The 20,499-nt window shown below is 40.6% G+C and overlaps 1 protein-coding gene and 1 pseudogene across 1 annotated transcript; one reads left to right on the forward strand and one right to left on the reverse strand.

Moving 5' to 3' along the window:
* The window catches only part of LOC131821054 (large ribosomal subunit protein eL18-like), a 74,176-nt pseudogene extending 60,592 nt beyond the window's left edge, over positions 1-13,584 (reverse strand).
* A 381-nt stretch (positions 13,585-13,965) lies between these two features.
* On the forward strand, positions 13,966-15,535 carry LOC131821055 (testis-expressed protein 13D-like). Its single transcript, XM_059156837.1, has one exon. It carries the CDS (start codon positions 13,966-13,968, stop codon positions 15,529-15,531), a length of 1,566 nt encoding a protein of 521 aa, XP_059012820.1. The 3' UTR covers positions 15,532-15,535.
* The last annotated feature ends 4,964 nt before the right edge of the window (positions 15,536-20,499 follow it).

The raw sequence follows: 20,499 nt of genomic DNA on the forward strand, positions 1-20,499 counted from the left end.
AAGGGGCTATATTTGCTACTGAAAGTCAACCTTAGGTCCTTACGGATTTCTGGTCATATCTGGGTCTATGTACATCTTTTTCAAATATGACATTCCAGTCAAAGCCTTGGTCATATAACTAATGTTTCAATTATGTCATGTTATAAGAAGAACAGATTCTTATGGAACTCTACAAATAACTATACTACCACAAAAATAAGAATACTTGCCAGGAGTTTATGAATTCTGGTGAGATCAGGTAAGGAAAAAAATAATTGTTTTATCTTCACAAAGGTATACTTTACCAAACTGCTGGTAGTTTAAGAGAAAAGAGAAAATAGTTTCCTTAAATCTAGATAAAAAATTAAATAAGCGAAAATGTTTCAAAAATTCATTTAAATTATATAATCATCTTCATCAGTTCATTCAGTCCCAAGTAATTAATTTTTTTGTCTTGATCTTTTATTAGCATTTTAATGAAGCTGTCATGTTCTTCATTAGAGTTCTGTAAATCCTTAGTTAGTGGTATGGTCTGAAAGTCATCTGAAATATGTACTTGTTAGAATCCCTTCTGTGGGTCTCCTTGAAGATGAAATACTTTTGCAGGAACATCCTTGCAAAAGCATCAGAGTTAAACAGCAACTGTGTATAAATGGTAAAGGACTTAAAAATGGCCATGATTAAAGATCTGATAAGAGTTCAGTATAATACAATTGACAAGGAAATTTGGTTATTTCTGTGACATATACTTTAATATGGAATATTAATAATTGGAATTATGACTGATAACACTACATATCAATTTTAGGAATCTTATACAATTTCTGTAACACTTACATTAATAACCTATACCCATATGAACATAACCTAAGGAGGTTAAATATCACTTCTTATTTGACAATGCTTATTTGACCATGTAATTTAACATAAACAACACTAATGTTTAACATCTCTTTCACTAGGAGGAGAGAGAACAAAACTTTGAGATGTTCCATGGACCCTCTGGAAATCTCAAAGTTTGTTCCACATTAAAATGATTTTGATGTGGGGACCAAAGGCAGAAGAAAAATTGTTAAATTTTCTTATTACCTACAGCCCATTGACTGTAATTGACTCTGTGCTTGAAACAGACTGAGTGACATTCCTCTAGAGATTCAACTGCCTTGGTGTTGACACTTTGCTAAGGGCAAAAGGCAATCATAGCCCGACCCCCACCCCCTCACTCCAGGATCTTGCAAGCCTACTTTAACATACAAACTTTCCTTTAGAAATTTCCTTTGTCTCTAAACCCCCAAGATTGACAATCAATCTTCCCCAAGCATATGGCCCACCAATATACATCTGAAGGGTTTCATGACTAAGGTTTTGTTAGATGGTAATAAATGACCTTTTAACAATAATAGCTAGCTCCCACAAGGTCCTGGAAAACTTGTTTTCAAAATTCCTTAGAGACTTACACTCTCCCTAACCCCCTCCCAACTTGAAAGTATATAATAGGTCACTGTTCATGACCCCAGTGAAGCTTTCTGCCCATGGATACTTTTGCTTTAATAAAATTAACTTTTTGCACCAAATACATCTCAAAAATTCTTTCTTGGCCATCAGCTTTGAACCCTAATGTCTTTCCTACATCAACTTCATTTAAAATTTGATTTTGGGGAAATTTGTCAAAAATATTATAAGGTTATGGAGTACCTGGGTGGCTCAGTCCATTAAGTGTCTTCCTTTGGCTTAGGTAGTGATCCCAGGGTCCTGGGATCAAGCCCTTCATCAGGCTTTGTGTTTAGCAGGGAGCCTGCTTCTCCCTCTCCCTACTCGTACTCTTTTTCTGTCAATTTCTATACAAGAAATTGTATAAGATTCCTAAAATCTTTAAAAAAATATTGAAAGATTTTAAAATACTTGATTAAATAGGATCACAGATCACTGTGGAACAATACATTTAACCAAAGTGACAATTTAAAGGCAGTTACAAAAGGTTACAGAGTTGTAAGCAAAATTTAGCTCTTCTAACATTAAGACTGAGTTTTAAACAATGAAAGACCTGATGAAGACAGCATGAAACACACTAAATTATTTTGATAAAACACAGAATCTTTGTTTTCTAATCAGATTACTTAAAAGGTAAAAAAAAAAGTCTTTCATAATCTCTTATCAGAAGCAGATCAATAGTCAAAGAAAACTTTGTCCTTTTAGCAGAAGAAAGAATATTAAATTTTAGTTTTACATAAGCATAATTATACAATTTTTATTAAAACTTATTTTAAAAGCCCTTAAATTTATTCAATTTTAGCCCGCTTGACTACATAAGGAAAGATTTTTTTCCTTCTTCCTTTTCAACTTTCTATATCCATTTAGTTTGTTCTCTATTCTCTTCTTTGTTAATCAGAAATTACCAGATTTTCTATGTTAAACAAAATTACTATTTTTCCTTTAACAAAATACATTTCCATACCTCATACTTTTCTTAGTCAAAAACACATCCTAATTTTTTTAAAGATTTTTATTTATTTATTTGATAGACAGAGAGAGATCACAAGTAGGCAGAGAGGCAGGCAGAGAGAGAGGGGGAAGCAGGTTCCCCGATGAGCAGAGAGCCCTATGTGGGGCTCGATCCCAGGACCCTGAGATCATGACCCGAGCTGAAGGCAGAAGCCCAAACCACTTCCTTTACTATTTCTGGGAGTTTTAAGTACACTTACTAAATTAACTCATTAGTTAACTAATTATTAAATTAATTATAGTTTTTAACCCTTAGAAACTTTAATTTCTAGTAAAAGCTGAAAAGGGAGCAATTGTGAACTATCTGTTAAATCCAACATTCTTTAGGTTGGCAGATTTATGAATATATTTCATGATTTTTAGAAGCATATACTTTTTTTATATAGTACAGTTTTTCAGTGTGGCACAGACATGTTTACTGACCAAGCCAAATATCTTTAGTTTCTCTGTAATAAGAAGCCAAAAGGGGTTAGACCTATGTTTAGTAACTAATTTTTCAGTATTTAATTTGTTTGGAAATAATTCAGTCAATGAGTTTCCATCATTTAACTTAATTTATCAAAACTTTAAGGTTTAAAGTTACCAAAGAAGATTTTGGAAACTATTTAAGTAGACATATTATACAATCTAATTATTATTGAAAACTTTACTTATTAACTTTTATCTCATTTACATCTATTTAAATCATTTGTTTAAAGCAATCATATCTAGATTGCTCATGAAAATTTCACGAGATATTAAAGCAGCTAGCCATCATCTCAAGTTACTTTTCTAACAGAGATAACATGAACTTATTTGACAAATAAGACCAGGTGGAATAAAAGTTGTATGTCTGCCCTACATTTAATGCTGATAACTCTGAAGACATTATTTTTTAAAAATTAAACCAATATAATTAAGCTAGCTTTTATTTACTGAAGATTATTCCAAATCACGTGAACTTGAAAAACATTTCTGTTGGTTTCAAATATATTTCTGAAAGCTTAGAAGTATTTATTTTGATCAGCATTTATTTTTCTTTAAGCCATTAAGTGGAGCCTTTAAAAAATTAATTTTGGCAATACCATCCTGGTTTAAGAAAATATCACATATACATGACATACATTTATAGACATACATAAACATACAGAGACCTTATAAATTTCATTCTAAATTTTGGTCATGAATTAGGTACAGTAATACAGAACTCACTATTTTATAAATAACAGTTGGATTCAAACTGTTTCTGTAATTGAAGTAAAATGTGTACCTGCTTTTAAAAGTCTACTTTTAAAAAGTAAAACTTTTTACTAATATTTGTGGAGAAGACTCTTAAGAATTGTATTTGTTTTTGATAAGTAATCTTAAGAAGGCTGTGAACTAGTGTTTGGGCAAAGGAGCCTTTAATGAAGTTTGTATATTAAAAAGCTTCTTTCTTCCCTTTTTTCTTTAGTCTCAGGTGATTGTGAGCAGAGTTTTATCTCCTGGGTTGTTTATATTTCAAAGACATGTTAAGATTTAGATCTTCAAGGGATAGAGCAAAAATTATGTTTTCTCTTAGGAGTTTTGTGGTATATTTCTCTACTATCAGAAGTGTAGGGTAATTATTTCTTAAAAGTAAGTTTCTATCTTTTTCTTAAGTACAGGACAGTTCTGTTTCTAAAGTCCCAATCTTTTATAATATCTACACATGTTCAGATGAAGAGAGGAGGTTTGAGGTTGTTAAATTAAGTGTACTTAGAATTATTTCTAGAACATCGTACTTCACATTCCCCCATGAGAAAGAAACTTTTCATATCCCAGCAGGAGGAAGAATTTCTCCTTGACCAGCAAAAACTGAGCCAATGAGAACTCAGCAAAACAGCCCCTTCCAGCTTCCTCTTTTCTTGTATAAAAGCAGGCTCATCTCATCTATCCTCCAGACTTGCCAATGGTTTGCCATAGTTTACTTGTCCTGAATTGCAATTTTCTGCTATTCCTGAATGCACTAAATTGGTAGTAAAATAACTAGATTTTTCGTTTTCTAAGGTTAACATTACATGGTGACTATGGTGACCAGGAAGGGACCCAAAGGAGACAAACCCATCAGAAACTAATGATCTCCGGAATCATGTGAAGTACCCACTTGAGTCCCTTATGCTCTCTGCTTCTGTGAGTCATCTTCTTCCTTTTAGTTAAGTAAGTCTCCTCTTGGATATGAACTCCTTCCTTTTGGCTGAGCTCTCTGACTTTATTCAGGATCTGTTCTTGTTTTTATGAAGGCACTGCTGTTCTTGCTGAGTACTCTTCTGTTTTCTGATCCTCTGGTTTTGAGTAATGGGATCCCCATCTGCTAAATTCTCTTAGGAGGGACCTCCTTCTATTACCCAGGCCAGTTTTATGTTCAAAAATTATGGTCCTGGATCATCTGGGTGGCACAGTCAGTTAAATGTCTGACTCTTGGTTTTGGCTCAGGTTGTAATTTCAGGATCATGAGATCGAGCCCCGAGTCAGGCTCTGTGCTTAGTGCAGAGACTGCTTAAAGTTTTCTCTCCCTCTCCTTCTACCCCTCTGCTCCACTCTTCCTCTCACTCTCTAAAATAAATAAATAAATCTTTAAAAAAAAAACACAAACAAACCCTATGGTCCCTGCTCATGTGCAATTTTTACTACTTGGACCAATTTAACCAAAAATAATTTAGAATTCCAATGGCTATCATGGGATGTTTTCGATCTCCCCGATGTTTTTTTTTTTTTTCCTTAGAACCATTGCTCTAAAATGAAAAAATTGAATGGAACCCCTATTTCAATTTGTATCTTGAGGCTTCCAAGTGTATTGAGGACTCTGAAATCACCTCTTTTGCTAAGATCCTAATGCTAAGCCCCTAATTTCCCATGTCCCCTTGACTAAAGCTGAACTATAAGCCATAGACAAAGATTTTCCTGGAATTATTGATGTTCTCCATAGATTTGCCAAGGAATTTGATATAGTCATTCAGACTTACCAAACACGTTCCTTAGATTTGTTCCAGCTACTTCACATGCATGTTGGTGAAGGCCAAGCCCAACGCTGGATGAAAACAGCTAATTGGGATGATCCTGAACAAATCTCTAGAATTTTAAATGAGAGACCAACCCCATTGCCTTTTTATATGATCAGGCTGGGCAATTCAGAAACCCAGTGAACCTGTGAACAACTATTACAATCACTTCCACATTGTTTTTAAGGAAAATTTTGCCCTCCTTATGGATGCTGAATCCACTAAGGTAACCTTCAACTTTGTTCATTAAAGGGCTGAACTGGGATATTTCTCTTGTAGTTAAAAGAACTAGGATGGAATGGAAAACTATCCACTCTAGATTCAGTTTTTTAGCAAATCAACTCACCTATATCCTAGAGGATTCAAGTAAAAGGAACACCAGTAAGATCTTTGATTTCCAGATCTAACAAATAGAAGCCCCTAAACAAAACCAAACCCCTCCTGGCCTCTGCCACTCTTGCAAAAACCAAGATGCTGTAGGAAAGATTGTTCCAAATGTAAGCATCCTATGTGTGTTTAGCCCTTTAACCACCCTTTCCGATACCCTTCAAACACCCAGCTATACAGTTCTGAGGAACTACAGGGCTTTTCCCAATCATTCCTCTTACCAGGCTTAGAGAATTCTTATGAACTTATGAACTTCTTATGAACTGGAGCTACACTTTTGGTGCTTGACCCTATTGTTATTAAATAGCTCCTTATGTCAAAGTACTGAAACAATTCAAAGAGAGGGGATCTTTAATAAATACAAAAAGGTTTCTATCTATAAACTTATTCCCTTTTCTTCTTAGTTCCTCCACCCTTATTCATGTATTAGGCTGAGATTCTTTAGAGAAATATCATGCTGGAATTTTTCTCCTGAAAGGGTGAGATGATTCTAGAGTTTGATAGCAACCAAAATAGTCAACTAAGTAAATCAGATGACATTGCAATATCTTTTATTTGCTCCATCAGATTTTTTCTGTGATTGAGTTCTCTGTGGATAAGGTCAGTTAATAATTCTTTACTTGGGAAGGAAAGCAGTGTGCCTAGACAGTAATGGCCCAGGGTTTTACTAAAAATCCTCCCTACTACCAAATCTTAAAAGTGGATTTAAATGATATAAAGTTAGCTGGAAGCTTTACTTTATTATAATATGTAGACGACTTGCTTCTCTCCTCCCCTTCTCAGGCCTCTTTGCAGGAAGGCAACATCTACCTGTTAAAACTTCTAACCTTAAAGGGACAAAAGTCTCCAAAGAGAAACTGCAATTTGCTCAGACTCAGGTTGGATATTTGCGGGACCTGATATTCAGAACAAGGGCTGTATTTAAATCCAAATAAGCTTCATGGCATCCTGAACATCCCCAAACTGAGTGCTAATTAGGTTTTCTCAGGCTAGCTGGCTACTGTCAAAATTGGATTTCAAACTCTCTTTTTCTCACTGTAATAATCTTAACCCTTCCACTTGTCTTCCCTTCTCTATAGCAATACCCATCATGCCTTTGACTCTGACAGATCACCTCCTATCCATGTTAACTTATGGAAAACTGCTTTGTATAACATTAACTCTCCATGGTTTACTGATGGTTCTTATTTAAAAGGTGAAAATGATAAATATGATGCTGGGTATGCTATTGAAACTCCTTTTGAAGTCACTGAAGCAACACTTTTGCCCTAGGCTAAACTGGCCCAACAGACTGAATTGTATACTCTTAAAAAAAAAAAATTCTTTTCAGTGTTCCAGAATCCATTGTTAACGCACCACACCCAGTGCTCCATGCAGTACATGCCCTCCATAATAACCACCACCAGGCTCGCCCAACCTCCTACCCCCCTCCCCTCCAAAACCCTCAGTTTGTTTCTCAGAGTCCACAGTCTTTCGTGGTTTGTCTCCTTCTCCAATTTCCCCCAACTCACTTCTCTCCATCTCCCAATGTCCTCCGTGTTATTCCTTATGATCCACAAGTAAGTGAAACCATATGATAATTGACTCTCTCTGCTTCATTTATTTCTCTCAGCATAATCTCCTTCAGTACTGTCCATGTTGATAGAAAAGTTGGGTATTCACCCTTTCTAATGGAGGCATAATACTCCATTGTATATATGGACCGTATCTTCTTTAACCATTCGTCCTTTGAAGGGCATCTTGGTTCTTTCCACAGTTTGGCGACCATGGACATTGCTGCTATAAACATTGGGGTACAGATGGCCCTTCTTTTCACTACATCTGTATCTTTGGGGTAAATACCCAGGAGTGCAATTGTAGGGTCATAGGGAAGCTCTATTTTTAATTTCTTAAGGAATCTCCACACTGTTCTCCAAAGTGGCTGCACCAACTTGCATTCCCACCAATAGTGTAAGAGGGTTCCCTTTTCTCCACATCCTCTCCAACACACGTTGTTTCCTGTCTTGTTAATTTTGGCCATTCTAACTGGTGTAAGGTGGTATCTCAATGTGGTTTTGATTTGAATCTCCCTGATGGCTAGTGATGATGAACATTTTTTCATGTCTCTGACAGCCATTTGTATGTCTTCATTGGAGAAGTGTCTGTTCATATCTTCTGCCCATTTTTTGACGTGATTATCTGTTTTGTGTGTGTTGAGTTTGAGCAGATCTTTATAGATCTTGGATATCAGCCCATTGTCTGTATTGTCATTTGAGAATATCTTCTCCCATTCTTGATTAGGCCCGCATTTTTAAAAAAGATTTTATTTATTTATTTGATAGAGAGAGACACAGCAAGAAAAGGAACACAAGCAGGGTAAGCGGGAGAGGGAGAAGCAGACTTCCCACCTAGCAGGGAGCCCGATGTGGGGCTCAATCCCAGGACCCTGGGATCATGACCTGAGCTGAAGGCAGACGCTTAATGACTGAGCCACCCAGGTGCCCCTTAGGCCCGCATTTTAGCCAAAGGCCAAACTGTAAATATTTATACTAACAGTAGGTAAGTTGGAATAGCTTTTGACTTTAAAATGTTACGGAAACAGTAAGGCTTTCTTACTTCCAGCAGGGATAAAATTAACAATGGCCTTTATATACAGATATTATTAGATGTCATATTCTTGCAGGCACTTTGTCCAGTATCAAGTTCCTTGGACATTCCAAACTTGATTCCCTGGAGGCTAATGGAAACCACCAGGGTGATTATTTCTGCAAAGTATTTTGCTCTCAAAGGAAGAAACAACTAAACCTCTGCCTTAGGCCAAAGTGATGTTCCCTCAAATAATAATCCAGAAAAATAGACTAGAGATGTCCAACAGTTGGCCGCAGAAAAGGGTAAAACAATATTGGAAATCTAAATGTTGGTTCAATAAAAAAGGAATTCTGGTTTTAGTCAAATAATAATCCGGTGCTGCCAGAGACTCTAAAATTTCCATTACTACATATGCAATGAATCATTAGTCTACTGATAAAAACCTTTATAAGCCAATACTAGTGACTAAATATTAATAAGATCACAGACTGCCTACTTTGCTTATCTCACCTGCCCGAAATATAATTCAGAAAAAGCAGTCTACAACTGCTCCTGGACCCTTCAAATTGCCCAATGGACCACTCAAGTTTTGGAAGATGGATTTTATTTAGCTTCCCCTATCTCATGGATATAAACATATCTTGGTAATGGTTTGTATGTTTTCTTACTGGACTGCTAGTTTTGTGGCTAAAATTCTACTAGAAAAGATCACCCCTACCTGGGAAATCCTCTCAAACTCCATAGTGGCCAGGGAACTCACTTTAACAGGTCTGTGATGTTTGACCAGTGTTACAACACTTCTACTGTGCTTACTGCCTTCAATCCTCAGAGTTAACTGAAAGCACTAATAGCATTATTGGGCAAAATTTGTAGAGAATCTTCAAATATCCCAACCAACAGCACTGCCATTAGTGGTTCTAAATTTCAGGTCAACCCCTTTTGGAATTCATTAACTCTCACACGATGGCCAGTGTCCTTGCTCCTGCTTCTTTTGATCCAGGAATGGTAAAAGGAGATAAGCTTAAATATTGCAAAGGCCTAATTGCTTCTGTTGGGAATCACCATGCTTTAGTAGAGCAATCTTTCCACAGTGTACTCTGCAGAGACAAAGACCTTAAACATAATACCTTGCAGCCCAGGAATTTCATCTATTAGAAAAGACATGTCCAGAAAGACTCTCTTCAACCCTGTTGGAAAGACCCATATCAGGTACTGTTAACCAACCCTGTGCTGCCAAACTCCAAAGAATAGACCCTTGTATCCATGTGTCACATCTACAGAAAGCACCAAAACCTGACTAGATCTGCACTCCAACTGCTGATGTGAATATAAAGATTTCTAGGAATTGAAGCTGATGATAGCTGAAGGAGACCACTTTCCCAAGATGATTGGACCAGACCTGTATACCTTTTTCTCACTGTTGATTCTTACCTTATTTCATTTCTTTCTTTCTTGGCTCAATCTACTGCAAAATAGGAATATCTTTCTTTTTATTAATTTTTAAATTTTTATCCACATATAATGTATTATTAGCCCCAGGGGTACAGATCTGTGAATCGCCAGGTTTACACACTTCACAGCACTTACCATAGCACATAACTTCCCCAATGTCCATAACCTAACCACCCTCTCCCTAACCCCCTCTCCCAAACAACCCTCAGTTTGTTTTGTGAGATTGAGAGTCTCTAATGGTTTGTCTCCTTCCCGATCCTATCTTGTTTCATTTTTTCCTTCCCTACCCCCAAGCCCCCCACTTTGCCTCTCAACTAAAAGAGAAATATCTTTCTGACCATTGACTGTCACCAGAAATCCAATCTGTTCTTTCCTATTGAAATATGATTTGTTCCCTGCATCCAAGGGAAATACAAATGAGCCCAATTACAGAGCTCTGGAGAGGATGGGGAGTTGTAAGGGACAGGGCAAAGTGAATTGTACCACCCATCTTTGTGTTTCTGTTAAATTCACTTCCTGCCTTTCAGCATTTACATGAGTAACATGTATACCCTAGACCTGGAAACCAGGCCAGAGTGCTTGTAGTAAATCTTGTAGGGAAAGGGAGGTTTAAACAGGCAGCTAGATGTTTAAGGGATTTTCTGGGGAACATGGAGGAGTTTTAGGAGCTAAGGGAATTTGCTGAGAAGATAGGGCTAGATTTTATTATTTTATGTTTTAGGTTTTTATTTAAATTCCAGTTAGTTAACATACACTGTAATATTAGTTTCAGGTGTACAATTTAGTGACACAGCTGGATTTTAAAAAGAGGAATTTATATTGGATGTGGACTTTAATTTTTGTTCTAATTTCTATTCTTTAATCTTATTAAGGGAGTCTCTAAGGCTAGCAATTATACTCCTCTGTATCCATTTTATAATTTGGTGTTTCCATAGGTACAACAAAGCAGTTGTTTAGGATGACAGCTCTTTAATTATTTTTCAAATATTGAAGTTTTTCTAATTCAAAGGATTTATTGTCTGGCATTGACAAGCAGGATCTTATATTAATTTCAATAGAGACTCAAACCAAAAAGACTTTTTATAGCTTAATCATGAACATAAGAGGCATCCCAAAAGAGAGTGCAAAAGATGCAGTGTTCACAAGATCCAGAGAGCTCAATCCCAGAATTAGCCTAAGAAAACAAAACATTTGTTGTCACCAGTAGTAAGAATGGTGTAGTGAAAATGATGTTTCCAATTTCTCATGAGAACGAGATGCCTCCAATCACAGACCCACTAATCTGTGCCACTGAGCAGGTGCTATTAGAATTATACTTTGGGGAGCCTGGGTGGCTCAGTGGGTTAAGCCTCTGCCTTCTGTTCAGATCATGTTTCAGGGTCCTGGGATCGAGCCCCACATTGGGCTCTCTGCTCAGCGGGGAGCCTGCTTCTTCCTTTCTCTCTGCCTGCCTCTCTGCCTACTTGTGATCTCTGTCTGTCAAATAAATAAATTTAAAAAAAATAATTATACTTTTTCAGCACTAACAAGACAACAGTGGTTTAGACAACAAAGGCCCTTTATGAACTGGGATACCTCATGGCAAACTCCCCTGAGAGCTGGCACAGTTGGACAAAGAGAATGTTGCCTGAGAGTTCATATGTTGGATTCCCAGCCCATTTGGCTGGCTACCAGATGCAAGCCAGTAATTGTACTTTCTGGCTGGCAGAGACCAGAGGGAATATTCTTATTGGTCACAAGGCCATATGCTCAGGACAGAACAAGATGAAAAGAAAACCTCATCTGGCTTTTACATAAAGGACCCACAGCCAAGTTTGTCTAAACAGATGCCAGTCTGGTGAGAACCGTGAACTCATCAGTTTGTGAAGTATTCTACCCTATTGTTTCCCTCCTTATGACAAATGACACAAAGGACAGAGACCAAAGAAAACAATGCCCATCTCTGGGAGGAAAGAGATCAATAGAAAACAAGAACACTGGGGGCGCCTGGGTAGCTCAGTCAGTTAGGTGTCTGCCTTTGGCTCACGTCATGATCTTAGGGTCCTGAGATTGAGCCCCACATTGGGCTCTCTGCTCAGCAGGGAACCTGCTTCTCCCTCTCCTGCTGCCTGGACCTCCCCCTGCTTGTGCTCTGTCAAATAAATAAATAAATAAATAAATAAATAAATAAAATATTAAAAAATAAGAAAACAAGAGTACTGATAATAAATATTTACCAGAGTCACTATATCCAAGGAACTTGATCACACAAATATATTCTGCAAAATTAAATTTAGAAAAAGAAAAGGACCCTCTCTTTCACTTCTGCCAGACCCCATGAGATTCAGGAGACTGATGTGGTAAGAATTATTACCTTCTGTGTTCTCTTTTCAGATCCCAGGATCTCTCAGGTGCAGCAGCCCCAGAATGAGTAATGTCCAGGTAGCGGAGGGTCATAGGCCAGGGGCCAAAACTGCAGAAGTGGGAATGAGGAACTTTTCCTTTCTTCCCTTCTAGGTTCTTTGGCTGGGCTAATAATTAAATAAATATGAGACAATTTATAGGAGAAAAACAAATTTAATTTCATACATATAAGAACTCCATATAAATATGACTCAAAAAAAGGTGACCAAAGCAGGCAGCTTTTTTTTTTTTTTAAAGATTTTATTTGACAGAGAGAGAGAGAGACATCACAAGTAGGCAGAGAGGCAGACAGAGAGAGAGGAGGAAGCAGGCTTCCCGCTGAGCAGAGAGCCTACCCAAGTGCCCCAAGCAGGCAGCTTTTATAACTTCAATCCCCTCTCCCCGCCACCCCCCCCGCCCCCCCGCAAAATGTAAAGAATTCATAAGACAAAGAGGTTTGAGTTTGGGGTTGTAAATTAGTGAGGAAGTAATAAGGTATTTTATGTAGCCTTCTTTTTTTTTTTTTTTTTTTTTTTTGATTTTATTTATTTATTTATCTGACAGAGATCACAGGTAGGCAGGGAGGCAGGCAGAGAGAGAGGAGGAAGCAGGCTCCCTGCTGAGCAGAGAGCCCGATGCGGGACTCGATCCCAGGACCCTGAGATAATGACCTGAGCCGAAGGCAGCGGCTTAACCCACTGAGCCACCCAGGCGCCCCTTTATGTAGCCTTCTTAGCCCTAAATTCATTCCCTATTTCTGGTGGTAAGGTGCCTTCTACTCTTTGGGTATAGAGTATAGAGTGGATATACTTCACATGGGTGATTTAGTTCCTCCTTTCAGGGGCACAAAGGAGGGTTAGAATGTCCTGCTTATCAGCTGTTTCTTAAGTAACTTCAACTCAAAGTAATGTGCCAAAGTAGCATATTTTGGGGTGACATATTCCTGTTCTTTACCTGGTTCCCACTGCTGCCCCAACATGCAGCTTCATTCCCTTTCCCACAGCGGTAGCACAACCACAGCCTTCACTGTCAACACTGTCCTGTCCCTTTTCTAGATTTTGATAGACCCCAGACTTGCACCCTATTTATGCCCCCGAACAGGGGGTCTGGCAACATCAGATTCCACCTCGACTCTCTCCCTCCCCTAGAAATTCTCTGACCTTCTCTGATTCACCCTTTCTTTAAGACTGGGAGTATGTGTGTTTGAAAGTCCCACCCAAGACCTTATGTGCATGAGCGACAACTATTATTATCGCCGAGGAATCTGATGTGCCTCGTCCCTGTCTAGGACCATTGTACTACCCAGTGCAGTCATCCACCCGGTTCGCCTTCCAGGGGGCACTTAGCCTGAAAGATGGGTCCCAGCACACCTTGCGGTGGCGTGCGTAGCTCAGAGCTGTTGTCTGTGACGCATCACGCTATTGTCGCCCTTCACGCACTGGGGGCTGGTGTGGTGAGAGAATCCACCTTTCTTTCTTCTTCTTTTCCTTTTTTTTTTTTTTTTTTTTTAAAGGAAAAACTTGGTAGTGAGGGAGAAAAGAAGCCAAGGAGGAGGCTAGGACTGGGAGAGGACTTTGGCAGGACTCAGTAGGGAGCTGAGGGGTGGACCTTTACTGGCGGCTGCAGCGGCATCGCCTGTGAGGCGGGCGGTTGACTAGGCCCCAGCAGTCAGTCGGTTAACTAGGCCGCAGCAGCCATGGCGGTTAACTTTGGGGACCACGCCAGCGGGTTCCGCCATACCGAGGTGATCAGGTTCATCAACAATGAAGTCCTCCTGAACGGTGGCGGCCCAGATTTCTACGTGGCCTTCCGCTCACGGCCCTGGAACGAAGTCGAGGACCGGCTTCGGGCCGTGGTGGCGGACCCGCAGGTGCCGCACGCCATCAAACGGGCCTGCGCCTGGAGCGCGCTGGCCCTGAGCGTGCGCGTGGGCGCAAGGCAGCGGGAGCAGCAGGAGTGCCGGGTCCATTGGCTGCAGGAGCAAGTAGAGGAGCGCGAGACTGCTGCCTGGGCCCTGGCCTCCGAGCTGCAGCGGCTATGCAGGGAGCGCAAGGAGGTGGCTGCGCAGCTTCGATGTGCGCAGGCTGCTTTGCAGCATGTGGTGGATGAGAGAAATGTGTTGCGTGGGCGACTGCTCCGGGCGGAGAAGTCGGGCCGGGTTGACCAACCTCCTCAGGAGGTCACCTCTGAGTCAGGAGCAGAACAAGGTGGGGCCGCTGCCTGGCCAGGGGATATGGATGAGAAGAGCAAGATGATGGCCACAGAGGCACAGGCCATGCACCATTTGGAGGCCCGGATGGCAGCTCCGGCATCCGCAGCAGCAGCTCCGGCATCCGCAGCAGCAGCTCCGGCATCCGCAGCAGCAGCTCCCGCAGCCGCAGCAGCAGTTCCGGCAGCCGCAGCAGCAGCTCCCGCAGCCATGCTTTATGTGCAGGCACTTCCAAGCTCCTGGGCCCAGGCTTTGCAGACCTCTCTGCCAGTGCAGGTGCCACATCCATTCCCATTCTCTGCATCATTCCAAATGGGATTCCCATACTGGGCACCTCTACCACACTCAGTAGTTGTGGAAGCAGACACAGCAGCAGCAACAACAACAGCAACAGCAGTTCCACTCCAGATGCCCCTCATGCCACCCCTGGGGGTCTACCCACCTGGCCAATGGGCTGCAGTGGGGGTCCAGGAGCAGATGGCACCACTGTGTGAACAGAGGTTCTGTGACCAGGAGGAATGTTCTGAGACCTTCCAGGGAGGATGTCCCCTGGGAGACAGCAGAAGCCAGAGCCAAGATGAAGGTCCTGTGTGTCCCCAGGGAAAGACTTCGCTGGAGGACAGTGGAAGCCATAGCCAGAAAGATCTGGAGAGTCCTCAGGGGACAACACCCCTGGAAGACAGAAGTTCCAATCATAAGGAATGTCCATTGATGCCCCAGGAGAAGTACCCCCTGGAGAACAGCAAGAGCCACAGCCAAGAAGATCAAGAGAGGCCCCAGGGGACATCCCCACTGGGAAGCAGCAGGAGCAGTGGTGTGATAAAAAGCCCCAAGAAACAGCAACCTCCAGGGCAGAAAGCCAAGCCACTAAAAGGGAAAAAAGTCTCAGATTCCCAACTCCAGGAGAAGCCTGCCTCAGGATGCAGTCCAAAGAATTGGGACTGCCCATGGTGTAAAGCTATGAATTTTTCATGGTGCACACCCTGCTATCAATGCAAGAAAGTCTGTGTGGCAGTTGAGAGTGGAGGCCTGGACACAGGAGAACCTCACTAATTTTAGGAAGGTAAGTAAGAATGGAAACACTCCAAAGAAAAACCAATTTCGTAAGACGCCCCCCTACCCCGATCAAAAAGTAGCTCATTTACTTCACAGAAAATTTGAAAACCAAAATTATTGTACAGAAAAATTAAATAAAGTAGTCCATTATCCCAATACCAATAATCACTTTTTATCATTCTGATTACACACACACGAGCATAGATATATCTATGTTTTTATTTTATATATCTATTTTAACAAGGATAGACTACTTTTTGAGTATCACACATTTTAAATAGGGGATTTTTCCTAATTTCATTTAAGTTCACAGATGGTGGATTCTGGATAACTGATGCTGACTGGTTGACACCCTGGAGAGGTTGAAGTTATGAAGCCTTTTCCTTTTTCACTTTTTTCAGTTTCCTTATTAACCTCTTTTTCCTGAAAATGTTATGTTGCTGGCTAGTAACAACCATGTGTTTTCAAGTTACAACTGTATTGAATTTCAGGAGTATTGTTTTTCCTTGAAAATGTTATTATTCCTTTTTAAATTACTACAGTGTTCATGTTGCTTCTTGTTTTTAAGTTTTATAGGTGAAGGCCTGTTTTTGTGTCTCTGAGCCTGCGGAACTTGTTTGTTGTTGAAGAAGCCGAACCCATCCCATTAGAAGATCTCCCAGGAGTCTAAAGAAATCACACCTTGATTCCAGCTGACCCACACCTCACTGAGACCCCCATTGGCTGTAACTGAGAAGAATGAGAGGAAGTCAGGGAAGAAGAGATGCTCTGGCACTCATTAGGGGGGAAAGGACAGCAAAACAATTTTGTTAGAATTTAATTTCTCTGTTGGGACAAGGGATTAATTTGGAAGAGTTGAGGGGTTTGCAATGTTAAATTCTATAGACGATAGCAAATTTTATGGGTTACATTTAATTCATTAAACAAGTAGTTGTTGATTACCTAGTGTATATTAGGAGCTAGAGCCATATGTTAATATTTAATGCACACATCATAACTTTTTGGTGAGTTTGTTTAGATAATAAGAGGGAGCATACTTTGAGATAAGAGGTGACTTCTTTGCCTTGTGTATACTATGGCCTTTGGGTAAAGCTAATTAAAATAACAGTTATTTTTGCAGTTCTGGGAGCAACATAAGAGACTTTCATGAGAAGAATTACTAGACTAATCATCTCATTGCTCTTAGGTGAAACAAATGAGCAGTGGCAAAGATTTGGAAAGTAGCATGAGGAAGTAAAGGCAGGACTTTTCTGAAAGTGTAATTTCTTCCTTTGAGATGGAAAAACTATTCTTCCTGGTTGCCTGAAAGACTACTGGGTGACTTAAAGAAAGTGTTTGAGGGAGTATTGGCTATACACATGAACCCTCAGTCTTGTCTACCTCCATCCCAAGTCCCTCTCCAGTCAAGAGTGGATGAAGAGCTCACAAGGTGGACAGACATCGTGCTTCTCTTGGATTAGATTAAAAATAATACTGGACTGGGACAAACACTCTTGAGAATTCCCCTGGTCCCCTTCTCTCCCACTTGGTGTATTCTCTACAAGTATCTATGCTCTTCTGAAGTAGCTGAAGGAGGGAGCCAGGGTTGAGCCCAAGGGGTGGGGAGGTAGATCATCTTCAGTCTGAACAAAAGATGTTATAGTTATAAGTTAAAAGATGTTATAGTTAAAAGATGTTATAGTTAAAAGATGTTATAGTTTCCCCCATGAGATCTGCCCAGCTTACCTAGCTCAATATCTTCCAGGGTTTTTCTGATCCAAATTAGTAATAAAGAGTATGCACTGCCCCCTGTATCTTCTGTGTCATGTGTTGGGACAGGTTGGTCAGAGGTGGCAGCTTAAATCTGTGTCTTCCTTCTTTCCCAACAAAGTGAAGGAAAGTTCAATCTTGTTCATTATGAGAGGGCCCCTTTCATAATAAGAATTACCCAAGAATGGGAGGGGGAAGTGTATTTTCTGGGGCCTTCATTCCATGCTACCCTTACTGACCAAGTCCAGATGGTTCCTTGAAGCTAAGCATGTTTGCTTCTTCAGGGTCAGTGGGGTTTGGAGATGTCTGCCAACGCTGGAAGCCCTAATGCCTAGGGTCCATTTCCCTACATGCACCAGGTAGCCATTCCCCTCTGGGACTCTATCTTCTCTCTGGGGTCATGGCAGGGATTAAAGAGTGCATAGGTATCATAAACAGTATTCTTCCTCCATTCACTCTGTTCTCTAAGTAATTCCTCTCTTCCTTAGCAAAATTTGGTCAAGATAATGAGGAAGGGAGACAAACCATAAGAGACTCTTAATCATGGGAAGCAAACTGAGGGTGGTGGGACAGGCGGGGGTGGGGAGTTGGAATAACTGGGTGATGGACATTAAGAAGAGCACATGATATAATGAGCACTGGGTATTATATAAGACTGATGAATCATTGAACTCTACCTCTGAAACTAATAATACAATACATGCTAATTGATTGAATTTAAATGAAAAATTTAGAAAAAAAATGATCAGGATTATATAAAACTAAATACAGGCTGGTACTGTAAATCTCCTCTGGTATAAGGCGGGGATAAAGATCTGGACACCTTCTTGGAATGGGTATAGTGAGATGAGGGTGTGGACAACAAAAACTATCCTGTCATACCAGAAATCCCTTTTCTCTGAGATATGACTAACAGGGAGGGCCTTGGTTACCTGGGATAGGAATGCAGGAATAAAAGAGGGCTGTCGGGGGGGGGGGGGGAGGGGACAAACATATAACTGTTTGGCTGGGGAGGAGAGGAGATACTATGATATCCTGTGGATCCTAATGTCTCCTGTGTATTTAGAAAGATGAGCAGGTACTGATATTTTTCCTGCTGGGTCTAAGATTAGTGCTGGTACAATAAAGGAAGAGTTCAAATGGTGCTGGAGAAAGAGGAGAAAGAATCAGACCTTGCAGCAAGTACTACAGTTACTGTTGGTAGGGGTGGGCCTAGTACAGCTGCCTTACAGGCACTTATGAAGGTGGTAGTGATAAAAGAATGAGAATAGCTATTTTTCTGAACAGGAGAGTGCAGGGGATGTGGGAAAAAGACTTTTAGATTCTGGGGGATCTCCAAAGTGGGAGAGGCAAAATTCTGTGTGGAAAAGGCAGAGGATCATGGCAATAACCTCCTGTACTCCACATTCTCACCCTTTTCCTCACTTCATACCTGCAACTAGACCTTCATGGGAGCAATGCCTTCAAACTCTCATTCCCATTTCCACAATTAATATACCACCTATCGTTTATCTCCTTCCACTTCTATCTCCTTCCACTTCCACTAGCAAAAGCAGAATTAGAAGAAGTGGTTCTAATAAGAGTAGTTCCTGTAGGAGCATCTGCAGCTACCATATTGACAGGTGTGGGATACGGAAAAACTTCCTGTGGTAGGCAAGAGGAAGCAGCAGCCTCTGGGGGCAGAAGGGACAGGAACAAAGGGCTCAGCATTCTTCAAGATCCCTTAGGGATGAGAGAATTATATGTGGTAAAGACCAAGGGACTGAAATGGTGGAGTAATTCAAAATAATTATTTGGGGGATAAAACCATACTTCAGCTGAAGATGTCTGATCCTAGACAGGAGTTTTGTCTTCTGATGGGGCCAGTCCTCTTTGATTTCAGAAATGAAAAGAGAACCAAGGAGATCTGAAACAGAAGAAACCATTTTCTAAGTATGTCTCTGATTATAAATATAGCTTGATTTCACTTTAGAAAAATTAGAAAATGCAGAAAAAGGAAAAAAAAAACATTTAATCATAATCCCACCACTGGAGATAAGTACCACTGTTTACATTTTTATGTATTTAATTCCACATATGTACACAGAGATAGGTGGGATAGATTTTTAAAATATCCTTTATGTGGAATTATACAGAATATTTTATAACCTTATCTTTTGTGGTGGCTAAAAAAACAATGATATCTTATTCTCTTAACAAAATTTTAACTGAAATTTAACTACATTACTAACTATAACCATAACATTGTACAGCAGTTCCTTAGTGTTTTTCTATCTTGCATTACTGAAACTTTATACCTAATATAATCTTATTTTTAATTAACATATTAATTTTTTCCTTTTATACCTTAGTCCTTGCTAGGTGAAGGTCCCAACACACTACCTATCAAACTCCAATCCTTGTTAGTGCCTCCCCACACCCCACTCAGAGTCACAGGGGCAGTGGTACTTCACCCCAGGATCCTATGGCCAGGTGTCAGGGACCAGATTCTAATCTAGAGGCTAGACTAGAATGTGGGGCAGGACTGCCTGAGGCCAGAATGGAGGGGTAAACTGTGCAAGCACTGGCAGCAAGTCTATTGCCTTCTTGGAGGTCGAAGGCCCCTCAGCAGTGACACGGGCCTCTGGTACACAACCCTGAGGCTCCAATCTGATGTCTGCCAAGGTCCAAGGCTGAAACAACTGAAATGCACTGTCCCATCACACATCGCTGGGGCCAGTTGTTCTCCCTCCATAGAAGCAAAGCTTATAGAATCTGACCCAGGAGATCATTGCTACCTGTACCTCCAGCCTCTCACCCCGAAGTACAGCCTTAAGGCATTGCTCTCTGCTCTCTCTGACCTCGTCCAAATGCCAGCACCGAGTGATGGCCCCTTCACCCAAGCCTCTCCATCAGGAAATGTTTACCTCTTTTGAACACTAGGAAGAACACTTATCTGCTGGGGACTGGTCCAGCTGGATATAGTGTAGCTTTTCCAAAGAAGGCAAACAGGGCAGTTGGAGCCCTCCAGATATGCTCTGTAGCTTCGGGTATGTATAGGGGTGTAAATTCAGGTCCAGGTAGAGGGACAGAGAGAGGATGGGCTAGGATAGACTGAGGTTTAAATGTGGTTCAGAGGATGTCGATATTACATCTGAAATGCTGCTGCTGGTATCACTCTTCCCAGAGGAACATGATCTCGTGAGATCTCAGGAGATCTAACATGGCTGGCAGAGG

This window comes from Mustela lutreola, chromosome X (genome assembly GCF_030435805.1).
Source record: "Mustela lutreola isolate mMusLut2 chromosome X, mMusLut2.pri, whole genome shotgun sequence".
Classification (NCBI taxonomy): Eukaryota; Metazoa; Chordata; class Mammalia; order Carnivora; family Mustelidae; genus Mustela; species Mustela lutreola.